Below are 16,655 nucleotides of genomic sequence, written 5' to 3' on the forward strand. Positions count from 1 at the left end.
GAGCTTTTTCGGATCTAGTACCCGTTTCTATTTTCCTTCCATTTCTCGATATCCTTCTATCTCGATGGTCCCGAAAGTCTTGCTATGAAAAGACTGTTGTCAATGAGAATATATCAGTTGTGAAGTTTTATTAAGTTTTCAAAATGGATAAATCAACTACCAATAAATTCCAAAAATGTTGTGCAAATTTTGGAAATAAAAAAACTCATAACTATGTTGGAAGATAGTGGAAAAGAAGATGTTGTTTTTCAGCAATGGCTAACCACTGATCGGTGTAATTTAGAAATCGTTATAAAGCCTGTAGATAAATTTGTAATTGATAAACTTATAACTCATGACTTTATTTGCAGACAGCAATCCACATTTTCGAAAAACAAAAAGAGTACCTTAGGTCCTAACCAATTTTAATCTTTACATTCATTGATTTGTTTTCTCGGTGAACGAAACGCTCTTTTATGTTTCAAATTTTACAGTTTAGACAAATTTACAATAGTCAATCAAACATCACAATTTTGTAAATCTGGTCATTTGTGTGTAACATTGATATAAGAAATCTAAAAAAAATATACGCCCTTTTCAAATGTTGGTCCGTATTCATGTTTTATTATACGAAATTGCTTCTTAAACAAATGTAATTATGTCACAGAAACATTATTCCCAGAAAAGTTAGATAATTGAAATACCTATCTGCAGAAAAAATTTCATCGATTTATGAGATGAGGTTTTTTGTAATATCGATTTTAATTATTAAAACTATTTTTTTTCAGTGTTGAAATCGGTTTTCTTATTTTTTGGATATTTCTCCTTCTGGGAATTTCACGACAGTCCGCCATACAACACCTTTTTGTAAGTCTTGTCATATTAGAGTTACATCGATTTAAAAAAAAAATGAAAAAAAAAAAATTAGGCCCTCATCAAATGTTACTCTTGACAATTTTTGAAAAACTAAGTATGCAGAGTGGCTTAGAAATACCGTATCTTTATGCCCACCAAGTTTCATTCGATTCTGAGATGGTGCTGCCAACCGCTGGTCGAGTTGGCGAGAAATTCGTCATACGTACCTTAACCCTTAAAAGGCCGAGACGACAGTCACCTCCTTCAAAGTGCTCGTTCTCAGTGGAGCGTTGACCAAATTTCATGACCGCGTTCATGAGTTTCGAAAATGTAATCAAGTGCAATATAGTTCTGGCGTCATAAAATAAAGTAGATACATGAAATATATCAAGTAGAAGTGATTTTCAACGTTTGCAAGTAATCTGATTACTGTAATTACCGATATTGAAAGCCGTATACCTGATCTAAAAGTTATGGTCATATTTCTTAAAATCTGATCACGAAATAAACCAAATTGTGACAGACAAGAGGGAAAATATTACAAAAAACTGTAGATATATTTATTTTGGAGCATTCCAGTTCATCCAAAATATCCGTGAGTTCAGGTCTTGAATTCTACCATAGAAGGGAAAGGTAATGTGCACATAAAAATACTCACCGGTCAAAAATGGTGACGCCAGGCGGCACACGGCTCTATCTTCTACACCCTTTGTTTTTCTAATAAATCAGTGAATATCATCAACACTGATAGGTGAATTCATGTTGTAATATTAAATTTCTGGAAGCATTGCATTTAACAAATCTTTCTAAAACAAATTTATACTTCATTTATTTAAAACCAATAAATATCAAAAAACAACAAAAAGCGCAGATTTGTAATCACAAGTTAAACAACAATTATATCACAGTCTAGACAGTCTCTTGCTTTCACCATTCTCAGTGGTGTCCGTGGGCCTGCGGGTGTTGGGCGTGACCAACTTTTTTCACGACAGCCTGAAAGCCGTTGTGCTTATCGGATGAATATTCAACCACACGCTCAGTGCCGTCAGCTTCATGCAGAGTGTAACCGCCCTTGACAACATCACCATCGCGGACCTCCCACTGGCTTTTGTGATCTCCGGTGTGATGATCCTTGACGCCGTACTCGTACTTGTACTTGGGATAGGCGTAGTGATCCTTGTGATCCTCCTGCTGCCCACCACCATAACTCCCGAGGCCCTCGCCAACAGTACCTTCTCCGTGCCACTCAGCGGTTACTGTTACCACCAGTAGCATTGCAACAACTGCCAACTGGGTCGTTAGATTGGAAAAGAATATTATTTAATTGTGCAATGAAAACAGAACCGAGACATTCTTACACCACGCGACTCAGCCCCGATTGACTGTATACTTACCTTGAACATGTTGCTTTTTGGCTGAAAAGGAGGAAGGTGCGGTTGGTCAAGCGAAAACACACGGTTGAATGATGGCACCGTCGCACAGAACGATGGCTTTTATAAGTCTGTGGGTCAAACTAAAAACTACCTTGCGTGACATACGAAGCCACTCGGTACATTAAAATTCGTCCAATAATTGAATTAGAAACCGATGGGCTCACGCGACTCACTATATAGTGCAAAAATAAGTACATGTAACACTGAAAGTAGAAGCTAGATTTTATCAAACCAAGTAGCACTTTAAAATATGGTTAGATAAGATCTAGAAGTTAAGAAGAACTTTGGTGGCATACAAATGAGACAAAATTGAGACCGCAAATACAATTCGATGAACTCGATAAAATCTAAACCAGGCACATCTCGATTCGACAGCTTTTTCGCATGGTTGCATATATGTCAATCAAGATGCGCAATCCCATCTACTTAATTGAACCAAACTACTATTGAACCGTTTGATTTATAACTACAGCTCCAATGTGACTTATTAACTATTGTAAATTATCTATCATTCTTTTACCTTTAAACTCGTTATGCTGGTTAGCCCGTGCTCTTTAAAAAAAATACTGGAAAATGCATGTGGTTTCTAAGATGGTCGATTTGTGACAATGCTGTTTATTATTGGAAATCCGGAAAAAAGGCTTACAGGATCTGAATTCAAACTCACAAACTTCCGCTAGGCCAAAGTGTTTAGTAATCCTCAGAGACTCGTGCTGGTGCTGGAGACAAGGCGAACAGGTGCTGTTAGGCTGGCACTCCACGTTTGCAGAAGCAAACTCCTTCTCTCTCAAAATACACATAATCAAGGGTCCTCAAGGGAGTTGATTACTCCAGTTACGGTAGGTTACGGATTCATTACCATTGCAAAAATGGTAACTTGATTTAGAAGTCACGCAGTAATAACATTAAGCTGCAAAGCGCTAATATTCCATCAGTGGAGGATGTTATGACAGAGAAGAAGATGAAGATTAGATTGTAATTGATATCTAGATTATGGGTAATTAATTATTTGTTAAATTGGATGTAAAGAAAACTGAATGCAAAATTGAATAGCTTAATTTATTTATCAAATATATTTTATAGGAGTGACTGCTCAATTTCGTATCAGGATTAACAATGGGAATTTCCCCACATTAATTAAACTTACCAGACACCCTAAGCGTCATATGCATAACCATATGAACCCCAAAAACCTATGAAATTCCAATGCCATGCCTAACAGATGTTTGCAGACAATTGGTGTTGGTCTTGAAACCGATCAAGTGACCTTGAAGTGCGGCTGTAAATTTATGGTTTTGGCGCAGCTGAGTTGCCTTCACCAATGCGGTTGTACGCAGCAGCATGGTTCATTTCCCACTGCCTGCCGGTGTGGTTATTTGTTTTCAGCGACAAGTGAAAATATTTAGTCGCGTGGGCGGATAAAGCGTTTTGCGGTGAAATCGAATGCAAATCCGTTGATTGACTGAGCTCTGTTCTGAGTTCTGATGACTGTGAGCTTCTGTTCTAAGTTATTGACCAACTAATCGAGCGGAGGTATATAAACCAAAGCATGTTACAATGCCGATATCAGTCGTGTAAAAACCGTTGATTTAACAAGATGTTCAAAGTAAGTTGATCAATTGCATATTTTTAAACACTATTAATTATTGGTATTTTAATTTCTAGGCTACTGTTTTCACTATTTGCTGCCTAGCGGCTGCTACATCTGCTCAGTACTGGGGAGGTAATTGGGGTGGCGAGGGTAGCTATGCAGGAGAACATAAGGATTACCACTCGTATCCAAAGTACAAATACGAATATGGAGTAAAGGATTACCACACCGGAGATCACAAGAGTCAATGGGAGCAGCGTGATGGAGATGTAGTCAAGGGTGGCTATACTCTGGATGAGGCAGATGGTACCAAGCGTGTGGTTGAATACCATTCCGACAAGCACAATGGGCTGACGGCTCACGTCAAGCGAATTGGCCACGCCCACCATCCTCAAGTTTACGGACATCATGGTGGTCACAACCACGGATATGGTCATTCCGGGCATAGTTATAGTAACTTGAACCAATATCATTACTAAGTTTGACTTTTGGTACATAATAGGCCTGTTGAAGTTCTTGGAATACGATTGGATGAAACAAGGGATGAAATAAAACAATTTTCTCACAATAAGGAGTATACAGTTGGCTCTAAATGTTCGATACATTTTTGATTTCTTTAACTCGATAATCCCTTTATCTCGGCCCCTTTTCTGCACTGTTGCCAATTTATGGTTAAAATTAACTCGTTTCATTCCCTGGGTTACTTTGCAGGGTTACTGTCCGGCATTCTTACAACATGCCCTGCCCATCGTACCCTTCCGGATTTAGCTACTTTCTGGATATTGGGTTCGCGGTCATTCTTCGCCGCCACACACCGTCTTCTTGCACACCGCCAAAGATGGTCCTTGCAAGTCCTCCTCGAGCATTGTCCATGTTTCATGTCCGTAGAGAACCACTGGTCTCTTATCAGCGTCTTGTACATCACACGATTGGTGCGGTGGTGAATCTTTTTTGACCGCAGTTTCTTCTGGAGCCCGTAGTAGGCCCGACTTCCACAGATGATGCGCCTTCGTATTTCACGACTAACATTGTTGTCAGCCGTTAGCAAGGAGCCGAGGTAGTCAAATTGCTCGACCACCTCGAAGGTATCCCCGTCTATCGTAACACTGCTTCCCAGGCGGGCCCTGTCGCGCTCGGTTCCGCTCACAAGCTTTACTTTGTCTTTGACGCATTCACCACCAGTCCAACACTTGTTGCTTTACGTTTCGGACTGGTGTACAGTTCTGCCACCTTTGCAAATGTCCATGTCATCCGCGAAACAAATACATTGACTGGATCTGTTGAAAACCGTACCCCAGCTGTTAAACCCGTCTCTTCGTATGACACCTTCTAGCGCAATGTTGAACAGCAGACACGAATGTCCATCACCTTGTCTTAGTCTCCAACGCGATTTGAATGAACTGGAGTGTTCGCCCGAAATCTTCACACAGTTTTGCACACCATCCACCGTTGCTTTGATCAGTCTGGTAAGCTTCCCAAGAAAGCTGTTCTCGTCCATAATTTTCTCTACACGAACTTGGGACCTGGTATTCACGGCATTTTTGAAAGATTTGACGTACAGTAAAGCGGCCGTCAACGAAGCCGGCTTGATAACTTCCCACAAACTCATTCACTAATGGTGACAGACGTCGGAAAATGATCTGGGATATCACTTTGTAGGCGGCATTAAGAATTTGTATTAGTATTTGTATTTGTATTTTATTAGATCCAACTGCTCAAACATGGTCTTATTGAACATCTTATAACTAGGAAATAATATCACTCATAAATAACTGATTTCATCAACTCATTAACAACATATTAATGACACATTATAACACATTAATAGCACATAACTCTTCAAACACCGTATGGAAATCAGTCTCGGTGATAGCGGGAGAGCATTTCTCACAATGCATTGTCATGATTTTATAAAGCAATAATGGTCGACGCGACAGCTATTCAGAAACGGATCTTCTTCTTCATTGGCATTACATCCCCTGGGACATAGCCGCCTCGCAGCTTAGTGTTCATTAAGCTCTACCACAGTTATTAACTGCGAGGTTTCTAAGCCAAGTTACCATTTCTGCATTCGTATATCATGAGGCTAACACGATGATACTTTTATGCCGAGGGAAGTCGAGACAATTTCCAATCCGAAATCCTAGACCGGCACTGGGAATCGAACCCAGCCACCCTCAGCATGGTCTTGCTTTGTAGCAGCGCATCTTACCTCACGGCTAAGCAGGGCTCAGAAACGGTTATTTTGTGAAATTAAGGTCACTCATGACAGAATCCAAGTTTCAAAGTGCTCGCGTTTTCGGGGCCACACCACTCGATACGGAAGCAACGCAGAACTGTCATTTTTATTTTTTCACGCATGCTGCGACGCAGCAAATCTGAATCAACAAAAATGACAGTTGTCCACCGCCTCCATATCGAGTGGTATGCCCCCGAAATCGCAAGCACTTTGAAACTTGGATTCTGTCAGGAATGACCTTAACGGGCACAAACGTGAAACAATCAATTAATGATGACACTTTTTAATAAAACATTCAATGGACTTGACTTTAACAAAGATTGTATAATTTTTAAACGTCTTCAACACGTTAAATTCAGCGTTCTAGAGGAAGTAACAAACAACAAATAGCCCGTACGGTATCAGAGACGATGCGAACAACCCTAAATCATGTCCGATTTAGCTCAAATTTTGCTTTCGCTCGAAAGTTTTCACACTCCAGTAGATGTTGTAGATGGGGCAGTTTTCACACTCCGGTAGCTGTTCAGTTTCCCAGATTCTGCCGATCAATTTCTGCAGGCAATAAGTGGCCAGCTTTTCCGGCCCATCTTGATGAGCTCAGCTCCGACACCATCCTTACCAGCTGCTTTATTGGTCTTTAGCTGTTGGATGGCATCCTTAACTTCCCTCAAAGTGGAGGCTGGTTGGCTTCCATCGTCCGCTGAACTGACGTAGTCATCTCTTCCGCTGCCGTGAATTTCACTGCCTGTACTCTCAGCGCCATTTGAATGTTCATCATAGTGCTGCTTCCACCTTTCTACCACCACACGTTAGTCCGTCAAGATGCTCTCATCCTTATCCCTGCATATTTCGGCTCGCGTCACAAAGCCTTTGCGGGATGCGTTAAGCTTCTGATAGAACTTGCGTGTTACTTGAGAATGGCACAGCTGTTCCATCTCTTCAAACTCCGCTTCTTCAAGGTGACGTCTCTTCTCCTGAAAAAGGAGGGTCTGCTGTCTCCGCTTCCATCTATAACGCTATATTGCTGTCCGACCGCCCACGCTGCGTCCTTCTCCTCCACAATCTGTCTGCACTCTTCATCGAACCAATCATTCCGTCGACTTCGTCCCACATACCTGACGTTGTTCTCCGCATCCTCGTTAATGGCTGCTTTAACTGTATTCCTCCAGAGGGGCCCCATCGAGCTCACCCTCTTCCGGCAACGCTCCCTCGAGATGCTGCGCGTATGCAGTGGCAACATCAGATTGCTTCAGTTGCTAAAGGGTCGTACCGCCGTAGCCGTCGGTACCGAACATTGTTGATGACGGATAGTTTTGGGAGCAGTTTAACCCAAGTTTTTTTATGTACAGGTTATCCGACTTGTCAATATCCCCAACTTGGATTTTTGTATGGAATTTATGCTCGTTTGTTTACGTCTTGCACTGAAAATGTATGTATCTCCCCCGCGCTGGTTATTCCCATCTACTGACGAAGTCGGATAACCTGTACATAAAAAAAATCTTGGTTTAACCATCGTCAGATAGTGATCAGCTTCGATGTTAGCGCCACGATATTTATGTATATCCTGACGACGATAATATGCCGTCCATCAATCAGAACGTGGTCGATTTGTGATTCTGTCTGAAGTGGTGATCTCCAGGTGTTCCGATACGGAAGCCTGTGTTGGAAATATATGCTGCGGATGACCATATTCTTGAAGGCAGCGGAATCAATTAGTCGTAGGCCGTTTTCGTTCGACAGCCGGTGAGCGCTGAACTTCCCAATAGTCGGTCTAAACTCCTCCTCTTGGCTAACCTGAGCGTTCAAATATCCTATGATGACTTTGACGTCGTGACTTGGGCATCAGTCGTACTCACGTTCCAGCTGCGTGTGGGCTATGGACGTTGATTATACTGAAGTTGAAGAACCGGCCTTTGATCCTTAACCTGCACATTCTCTCATTGATCGGCCACCACCCGATCACGCGCCTTTGCATATCGCCCATCACTATGAAAGCTGTTCATAGCTCGTGTATGTGTTCCCGCAGCTCTGGTAGATAACATGATTACCTCTAAACGTTCGCTCTCTACTGATGAAAATGTCAACATTTCTTCACAGCTTTAGGATATTTAAATTTTAAGTTAATAACTCAATATAGGAATACTTGATCCCTCATTAATCGCCCATACAAAAAATGGCGAAAAACCCTGAAAAATAATAATTTGTTCTCAGGTGTCTATTTTTATAATAACTTGACAATTTTGTTCGAAAACGTATTCATTGTGTAGATATCATAGTCTCACCAAAATCAAAGATATCATTCACTGTGGAATTCTATAACAAAAATCATTAATGAATACGTACACGACGAAAAATCTACATATTTTTAAGAAAAAATATTTGAAAAATCAGAGAGCACCTTTCTACTTTTATCAAACCAAGTTCTTGGATTAAACCAAAGGGATCAATTCCCCCCGAATATTTTGAAATTCGATTTAAAACAGCACTAAAAATCGATTTTGTATCAATAACAACAACAATTTACATGCTGTCACATTAGTAAAGTTGAATTATATATTTCTCAGAGAGTCTTTGCAAAAACCGCGTAGATGTATTTATTTTTAGCTGTGATACATCGGAAATGAAAAAGGTGGACCAAGTCTATCCAGTCTCCCCTACGCATTACCCAGCATTTGCCATGCTCCATTAAAAGTGACTGGAGTTGAATCAACAATTTTTGGCGCCTGTCATCAGACTTGACTCGACTTGTACGAGACACTGAAGACGGCATTACAGTTGAGGCCGAAATAAGTATCTGTTTAGAATACAACGTGATGGAAACTCGTCTTATGAAAGGTAAAGACATTTCACTAAATTAGCCTCATAATTTTCTTAATTATTGGTGTTTTCATGAACATTTCATGGCTGCACAATTTGAATCGATTTGTTTATATCAACTCATATGTCCCCTATCAAATATGAGTAACATGAATATATATGCAGTGCATATGTGCAGTTGCTTGAAAATGGTTGTTTTTTTCCTATAATTGGCAATAAATGGCTTTTTGGGATATTTTAAATTAAAAAAAACGGCATACTTTTAAAATTATTTCAAAGCCTCCATTAACATTCTTTCATCAACATCGATCATAACACACATCACAGATTGGTAAACTACATCACATCAGAAATTATGTTTAGAACTCATCTTCGAAAGCACTTATGTCTGGGTTGTATCACATTCACATTCATTAAACTCTCTTATTCGTGTTTGGTCAAATGGCTGTAGCTATGCCCGTGACCGTGATATTCCGCTGAGGAAGGATAATGTTCGTGGTGATCCTCTTGGTGCTGATGATAATGATTCTCCAGAACCAATGGAGCGTGATGTGGCTCAGCGTGATGTCCATGTCCCAACTTTTTTACAACGGCATTGAATCCATGGTGAGGATCAGCAGTGTAATCTACCACGCGTTCCGTTCCGTCCGAATCGTGCAGCGAGTATTGTCCCTTCACGACATCTCCATCACGGTGTTCCCAGTGGGTTTTATGGTCCCCGGTGTGGGCATCCTTGACCCCGTACTCGAACTTGTACTTGGGATAAGCATGGTGATGGTGATCTTCGTGTCCGTACTCTTCCTGGTGATAGTGGGGGGCATCGTGTTCGGCTTCTACATGGAATTCATGCTCCGGTTGATGGTGATATCCGGAGGTGGCTGTGATTGCCACAAAAACCAAAATGCACGATACCTGTCAATTAAGTACAGAGAACCTAAATGTCTTATGGCACCAATTAAATTACATCACACCAAATCCTACCTTCAACATGTTTTCTATGTTTCGTATGCTACAAACTTGACGACTAGCGACGGAATAATATCTTTCTCGGTGGCGTTCCAACATTTATATACAGGGCATTGTTAGCCAACCCTAAAACCAATTAGTTACATCCAATAAATCCTAGCTTGGTAGACAATTTGGTAAACCAATCAAAAATGCTGCAGCAGAAACGCCAAATCATAAAAACACCCATCCAAGCCTTAAATCGAGTCAATTTCACGATTAACCTTCGTGATGACGTTGGGCTGAGTCAAAGCGAATCATTGCACGCAAGAATGACACGGCCTACAGATTATTGAACCTACCGATGAGACGGGCTGCCATTGAAACATATGAAGATCATGATCACCAAGTGTAAAAAGCAGATGATGCCGTTTCAAATTCTTTGAAGAATCAAAATAGCGAATCACCATCCGTCTGCAAGTAAAAAATAAATTGTATATCGTATTGGATTTCCTATTATAATTTGGAGCGTTGATATTGTATACTAAATGGATTAGCAATTGAAAAGAGCAGATATAAAAAACATACATTTTTTCTTTGTTTCTATAAATTTTTAAATAAATTCAGATCTTCACTTATCATGGTATCGCCAGTGCTAAGGGAGCATATGATAAGGGGGCTAAAAGCAGCAACTTCCAGGTCCAACCTAGGGACACTCCGCAAGTACAGACGAATTAACAAAGCAAACTAAAACACTTAAAATAAATCACCGAATTTGATAAAATTTTACCGAAATCTCAACAGCAGAACTGTTCGGAAAATAATTTTACAGATTTTCGGTGATGTGATTGAACAATGCAAAAAATTACAAAAAACCTTTAAAACAATTACCGAACAGGTCTGCAGATAAGATTAAAAATTTAAAAATTTTAAATTTACCGAATACTATGAAATGAGTTAAGTGTGACACACCTAAAAAACATTAAAATTGGATGAAAGGTAAAAGTTGGACGAAAAAACGGGACCAAGACATTAATCACGGTTGTCTTCCATGGTGGAGGGAGGCAGCAAAATAAAATTTCCATAACGAGTTAAAAAATTTCTATAAAAAATTAGGAAATTTCCAATAAAGAAATCAGGATATGAGCAATAAATAAATATAAAATTTCCAAGAATAATGCAAAATTTACATAAACAATTGAGAATTTTCCACAAAACAAAAATGAATTAGCAAAGCAAAAACTGCAATTATGAATATTTTTCCATAAAGAAACCAAAATGTTTCACGAAAAAAATAAAAAATTTCCATAAATAAATCAATATTAGCAATATACAATTACTAAATTTTCCACAAAATAAATATTATTTTCCATAAAAAACTGATTTTTTTCCACAAAACAAGCAACAAAAAATAAAAAAAATTCATTAAAAAATACAAAAAAAAACAATAAAATTTACAAAATTTTCCATGAATTTTAAACGCTTTTAAAGAAGGGGACATCTTTTGAGAAATTCTCAGTTTCATTGCTTTTTTATATTTCTTTATAAAAATTTTCATATTTTTTATTTGCTCTTTATTAATTTCTTCGTGGAATGTTTTTAATTTATGTGAAAAAAAAAATGTGGAAGCTTTTGTTATTGTATATTGCAAATATGTATTGATTAAGGTTAAATCACTACTTGGGCCTATGGACCCGATTCCCGGCTCACTGCATAGAAAACTAATGATTTAAAGTTATACTGTTAGGAAGCCGTAGTTTTCTCATTGATAATTTTTAAAAATTCTATCTCGCACAATAAATAATATTATTTAACCATTTATTTTACTCCTAATTGATTCAATCATAGAAAGTAAAAATGTACTTTCGAATGATCGACTGTTTATTGTTATTTTAACTCAAAACGGCTACGCAGTCTTTAAGGATTGAAACAAGATTTATATTTGTCCAACGTTTCGACACGGGGTTGGTGTCTTCATCAGGGGAAAAATATTATGTTTGTTCCTTGTCTAATGTTTAGTCTTACAATAACTGTCAGGTTTGGAAATTTGTGGAACATTATTTTGGAAAACACTTATTTTTAACATAGATGACACTGGCAAATAACACAGATTTTCTTTATCAAACCACCTATCCTCAAACCGCACAAAAAATCACCTCGCCCCAAGAACCGCATCGTGCTGCCTAAAGGCCAGGAGCCTTTTTTTATTATAAAAATCATCCTTCATCGTTAATAGGAAAACTGTCCAATACGTATGCCGGAAAAGCAATCGCTCTGACTGAAATACGTGCTACACCTCGTGAATTTAAATCAAATAAATGCTTTTTCAAACGATGTTTAGCGAGAATAGCTATTTTTTAATCAGAAGTGAACCTAATAGCAGTATTACATGGCCCACACAATTCAGGAAAAGTTGCTTCCTTTCATAAATATCAATTAAATAATGCTGTCGTACGCATGTTAGGCCGGGAATGGGGTAAGAACTATTTATGGAAATTTTGTATTTTTTCCGTGGAACATTTTGATTTGTTTATGGAAAAAAATTCTCTCGATGATCTACATAAATAACAAAGCGTTTTACGGGGCCTCAATCCTAATATGAAGTTGGCAATGATACTTGAGACATAATTAAACTATTTTTATCAAATCGCAGTGTTACCAGAACATCAACGGTACTCCAATCTATTCTTGAGTTCATATAAACTCTTTGCAATGCAAATATTCTTATTGCAGTTATTCATTTGACTACATTACGACCAAACATTTTGGCTTTGATCGAGCTTTGAGAATATGACTTATAGCGCTCTTCATCACAACCGTAGTGCAGCTTATAAAATCAATTGGAATTTGACGTTTGAGGCTTTTTCAGCAGATTTATGAAAGGTTTATTGATAGTAATAAGAATGCCAATAAAACTGAGCAACTAGCCATGGTGATTGCTGTCATAAATCCATTATAAGAATTAAATAAATCCAACAAGCATGGAAATTGTTACTTGGGTGAAGACGACTGACAAATCTGTTCTTCTCGGAGGCATTACTCCAACGTACCTCGATAAATGGCAATCAAACAAAGCAAAGATCATTGAATTCACATATGGGCACTTACAATACACTTACGATGAGATGAGCTGGCAACGACAACAATATTATGGATATCCTAAAAAAGATTCTGTGTGGATTCTGTATATAGCAAAATACAACAGTAGATCCCGGCACAGTAGTGGTTAAGAACACAGAGTGCCTACCAAATAAATATATGAATAAAAAAAACTCCGTGATATATAAAACGATTTATTTGGTTCTGACTAAGGGTATGCGATAAACACTTTTTCCTAACGAAACGAAACGAAACGAAATTTAAAATGTCTATGTTGATTCGAAACGAAATATAGATTTATTTTCGAGACCTCGAAACGATACGAAATCAGGGTCAATTGAATTCGAAATTTTTCGAAACGAAAGTAAGTTAAATTTTTTTCCGCGGAATTTTTATTGAATTGGTTTTACATTATGTTCGGAATTTCAATTTCACTTTTCAAAGTCAAATAACTGAACAATAGAGTTATAATAAGAGAAGAAGTATAGTCTGTGATAAATCGCCTCGTTCCCGTTTACATACCATTGCCATTAAGGAAATACCCCAGCATTTGTGCCGCTTTCAAAGCAAAACATCGAACGTGTGCTCCCGATTCTGATCAATCTGTTCAGTTTTATATTAGTAAGTATATAAAAATATAGAAATGGTGTGATTTGTCGTTAAAAATCTTATTTCACTTGAGAATTATGTGATTATGCTTCATATTGACTTATCAGCGTGGTTGTATGGCATTGAGCCAACTCGAAATTAGAAAATGAATGCATAGATTTTATTTTTTAATTTCTTTGATTTTTTGTGAATTTTTTATAGGGTTAACTCATAGTTTCATTTACGGAAAAGGTCGTAATCGAGTAAAACACATCCGTGCACGGTTTACATGTAAAAAAAGAACTGGGTTTAATCTACTCTAGATAATAAAAAAGGAATTCACTTGCTTCGGAGTTTGACCAATATTTAATGATGCCAGTCATGTGCTTACAGTCAATTTATCCCTTAGGGCCTTCTTAACTCTTAAGCGGTGCTTACCCATGTCCTTAAACCTGGTTTGAGGCGTAAGTGGAGGTGTAGAATTATTAAAAAGGGGCGCTGAAAAAAGACTTCAAAGGGGCCCTTGTAATCCACGACACGACTTGCATCTTTGAGAAAGTTTTACTGATTTGATTCATATCTGGTTACATTATACAAATAGGATAGAATAGTTAAAGATATTTTTCGTTTTCTGTTAGATATTTCTAACGAAATACTGAAGACGTTTTATAGAAAAAAAAACTAAAAACGTACTTCTCGACTCAGAACGGGTTATGTAGTAAGCATCTCAAATAGCCATGCGAGCAAAGTCGTAGGATTGCCAATCCGGAGATGGTGAGTTCGATTCTCGGTCTGGTCAAGGATGTTTTCGGGTTGGAAACTTTCTCGACACCCTGGGCATATCCATTGTCTTGCCACACAAGATACATACTCATGCAATGGCGGACATAGAAAAGTTTTCAATTATTAACTGAGGAAGTGTTAACAGAATACTAAGTTGAAAATCAGGTCAAGTTGCAGTTGCAATGTAGAACCATTGAAGAAAAAGAAGTAAGCGTTAATAGAAAAATTTGTATAACATAAAGTTTTGAAAATAGTTTTATGATTTAGAACCGTTGTGTTTCAAAGCACTGTACTGCTCTCTGGTACGCTCAATATTAGAGTTTGTATCTGCTGTTTGGAATCTCTACCAGGCTGTATGGAGTGAGCGGTTAGAAGCTGTCCAAAGAAGATTCGTCAGATATGCTTTGCGTCACCTTCCATGGAATGACCCGTTGAACTTGCTTACTTACGCTGATCGCTGTCGGGTTGGATACTCTAGCCAAACGGAGGAATGTGGCTCAGTGTGTTTTTATTGTTAAGCTTTTATCATCTGAATACAATGCCCCTGAGTTGCTGTCGAGGATCAGTTTATACGCACCTGTCCGAACGTTTCGAATTTCATGTAGACAACATAGTCCGATGAACAAAAGAAATACGAAAAGAAAGAAAAGTTCAGCGGCGCAGCCAAAATTTTTGATAACATAAAGTATGGTTTAAGTTTAAATTTGTTTCGAAAATTTTCGCGGAATTCCGTTAAGTTTCGCGAGAAGCTAGTTTTTTTCTAGCGAATTTTTTGTAATTTTACGAAACGAAACGAAATAAAGAAATCAGACTTCGCCATGCTCAAATTCCGCGAAATTCCGCGGAATTTCGTTTCGAACGACCTGAAACGAAATTTTTCGAAATACCGCTTATGCTTAGTTTTGACAGCGTTCGACACGAAAATAAATCAAATTTTGGAAAACCAGTTCAAATCCAAGGTCTGACCGCTGGATACCGGAGATAGTCCGGATTATTCGATGGCATTTCAAAATGCTATTTTTAAGCGTTTATATTTTTTACTTGGGTTAAATGTTGACCCTTTTTATATTTTTTACAGAAACTAGAGCTTTTCCTGAGTTGATTGATATGTTGACGTCACAGATCGGACAACAAACACCTAAGATATGCCCGATTCCGTGAAATCCGTGTAACCGGTTCCACCTCTTGTAACACGCATGCTATTGTTCTCGTAGACAGCGTTCTTGCATCAAGTAGTAGGTACCCCATGAAATAACGGCTGGCGCAGTGTTACTAAGTAAATATTTAAATCACAGTTGTTCTAGAAATACGCGTCGCTGGTCCGAAAATCTTCGTTGGCGACGGCGGTCAAATCTTCTACATTTGGTAAGGAAAATAATATGAATTTTTCGCTAATTATCTTTTGAGTATTCTTATATTGCGCGGATAATTCGTTCAATTTTCTACAATAAAATCTTCGGAATTTTCAAAAGAGTTTACTTGAGTTTGAATTTCCTCGAAAAAGTATTTTTAATTATAATTCAGCTTTGCAGAGGAGAAAAAACAAATTTCTTTGAAAATACGTGCTTTTGTGAATTAAATTCCGTTTTTCACAACAAATGTATGTGCCAAATAAAATCCAACAGCCAATATGCATTCTAAAAGGCCCATTCTACAAAATTCAAACTTTATTCTAAAAGTGAGGAGCGGACATTCAGCTTTGCAGAGGAGAGAAAACAAATTTCTATGAAAATACGTACTTTAGTGAATGAAATTTCGTTTTTCACAACAAATGTAAGTGCCAAATAAAATCCAACAACCCACATGCATTACACAAGGCCCATTCTACAAAATTCAAACTTTATTCTAAAAGTGAGGAGCCGAAATTCAGCTTTGCAGAGGAGAGAAACCAAATTTCTATGAAAAGACGTACTTTTGTGAATTCAATTCCGTTTTTCACAATAAACGAACGAGCCAAATGAAATCCAACAACCCAAATGCATTCCACAAGGGCCATTCTACAAAATTCAAACTTTATTCTAAAAGTGAGGAGCCGAAATTCAGCTTTGCAGAGGAGAGAAAACAAATTTCTATGAAAATACGTACTTTTGTGAATTTAATTCCGTTTTTATCAACAAATGAACGTGTCAAATGAAATCCAACAACCCAAATGCATCCCACAAGGCCCATTTCACCAAATTCAAACTTTATTCTAAAAGTAAGGAGCCGAAATTCAGCTTTGCAGAGGAGAGAAACCAAATTTCTTTGAAAAGACGTACTTTTGTGAAATAAATTTCGTTTTTCACAACAAATGAACATGTCAAATAAGATTCAATAACTTACTTAA

The 16,655-nt window shown here is 38.0% G+C and overlaps 3 protein-coding genes across 3 annotated transcripts; 1 reads left to right on the forward strand and 2 right to left on the reverse strand.

Moving 5' to 3' along the window:
• Positions 1–1,647: 1,647 nt before the first annotated feature.
• Positions 1,648–2,296, reverse strand: LOC134211287 (cuticle protein 19-like). Its single transcript, XM_062688008.1, has 2 exons — positions 2,229–2,296; positions 1,648–2,124 (listed from the first exon to the last, which is right to left on the reverse strand). The coding sequence occupies exons 1-2, from the start codon at positions 2,235–2,237 to the stop codon at positions 1,771–1,773; spliced, it is 363 nt and encodes a 120-aa protein (XP_062543992.1). The 5' UTR covers positions 2,238–2,296; the 3' UTR covers positions 1,648–1,770.
• A 1,421-nt stretch (positions 2,297–3,717) lies between these two features.
• LOC134211282 (cuticle protein 19-like) lies at positions 3,718–4,435 on the forward strand. The gene is made up of 2 exons (XM_062688003.1): positions 3,718–3,873; positions 3,933–4,435. Exons 1-2 carry the CDS (start codon positions 3,865–3,867, stop codon positions 4,335–4,337), a joined length of 414 nt encoding a protein of 137 aa, XP_062543987.1. The 5' UTR covers positions 3,718–3,864; the 3' UTR covers positions 4,338–4,435.
• Positions 4,436–9,174: 4,739 nt separating this feature from the next.
• LOC134211278 (histidine-rich glycoprotein-like) lies at positions 9,175–10,012 on the reverse strand. The gene is made up of 2 exons (XM_062687998.1): positions 9,896–10,012; positions 9,175–9,826 (listed from the first exon to the last, which is right to left on the reverse strand). Exons 1-2 carry the CDS (start codon positions 9,977–9,979, stop codon positions 9,338–9,340), a joined length of 573 nt encoding a protein of 190 aa, XP_062543982.1. The 5' UTR covers positions 9,980–10,012; the 3' UTR covers positions 9,175–9,337.
• Positions 10,013–16,655: the final 6,643 nt, after the last annotated feature.

The sequence above is a fragment of the Armigeres subalbatus genome, chromosome 2, assembly GCF_024139115.2.
Source record: "Armigeres subalbatus isolate Guangzhou_Male chromosome 2, GZ_Asu_2, whole genome shotgun sequence".
NCBI classification, from domain to species: domain Eukaryota; kingdom Metazoa; phylum Arthropoda; class Insecta; order Diptera; family Culicidae; genus Armigeres; species Armigeres subalbatus.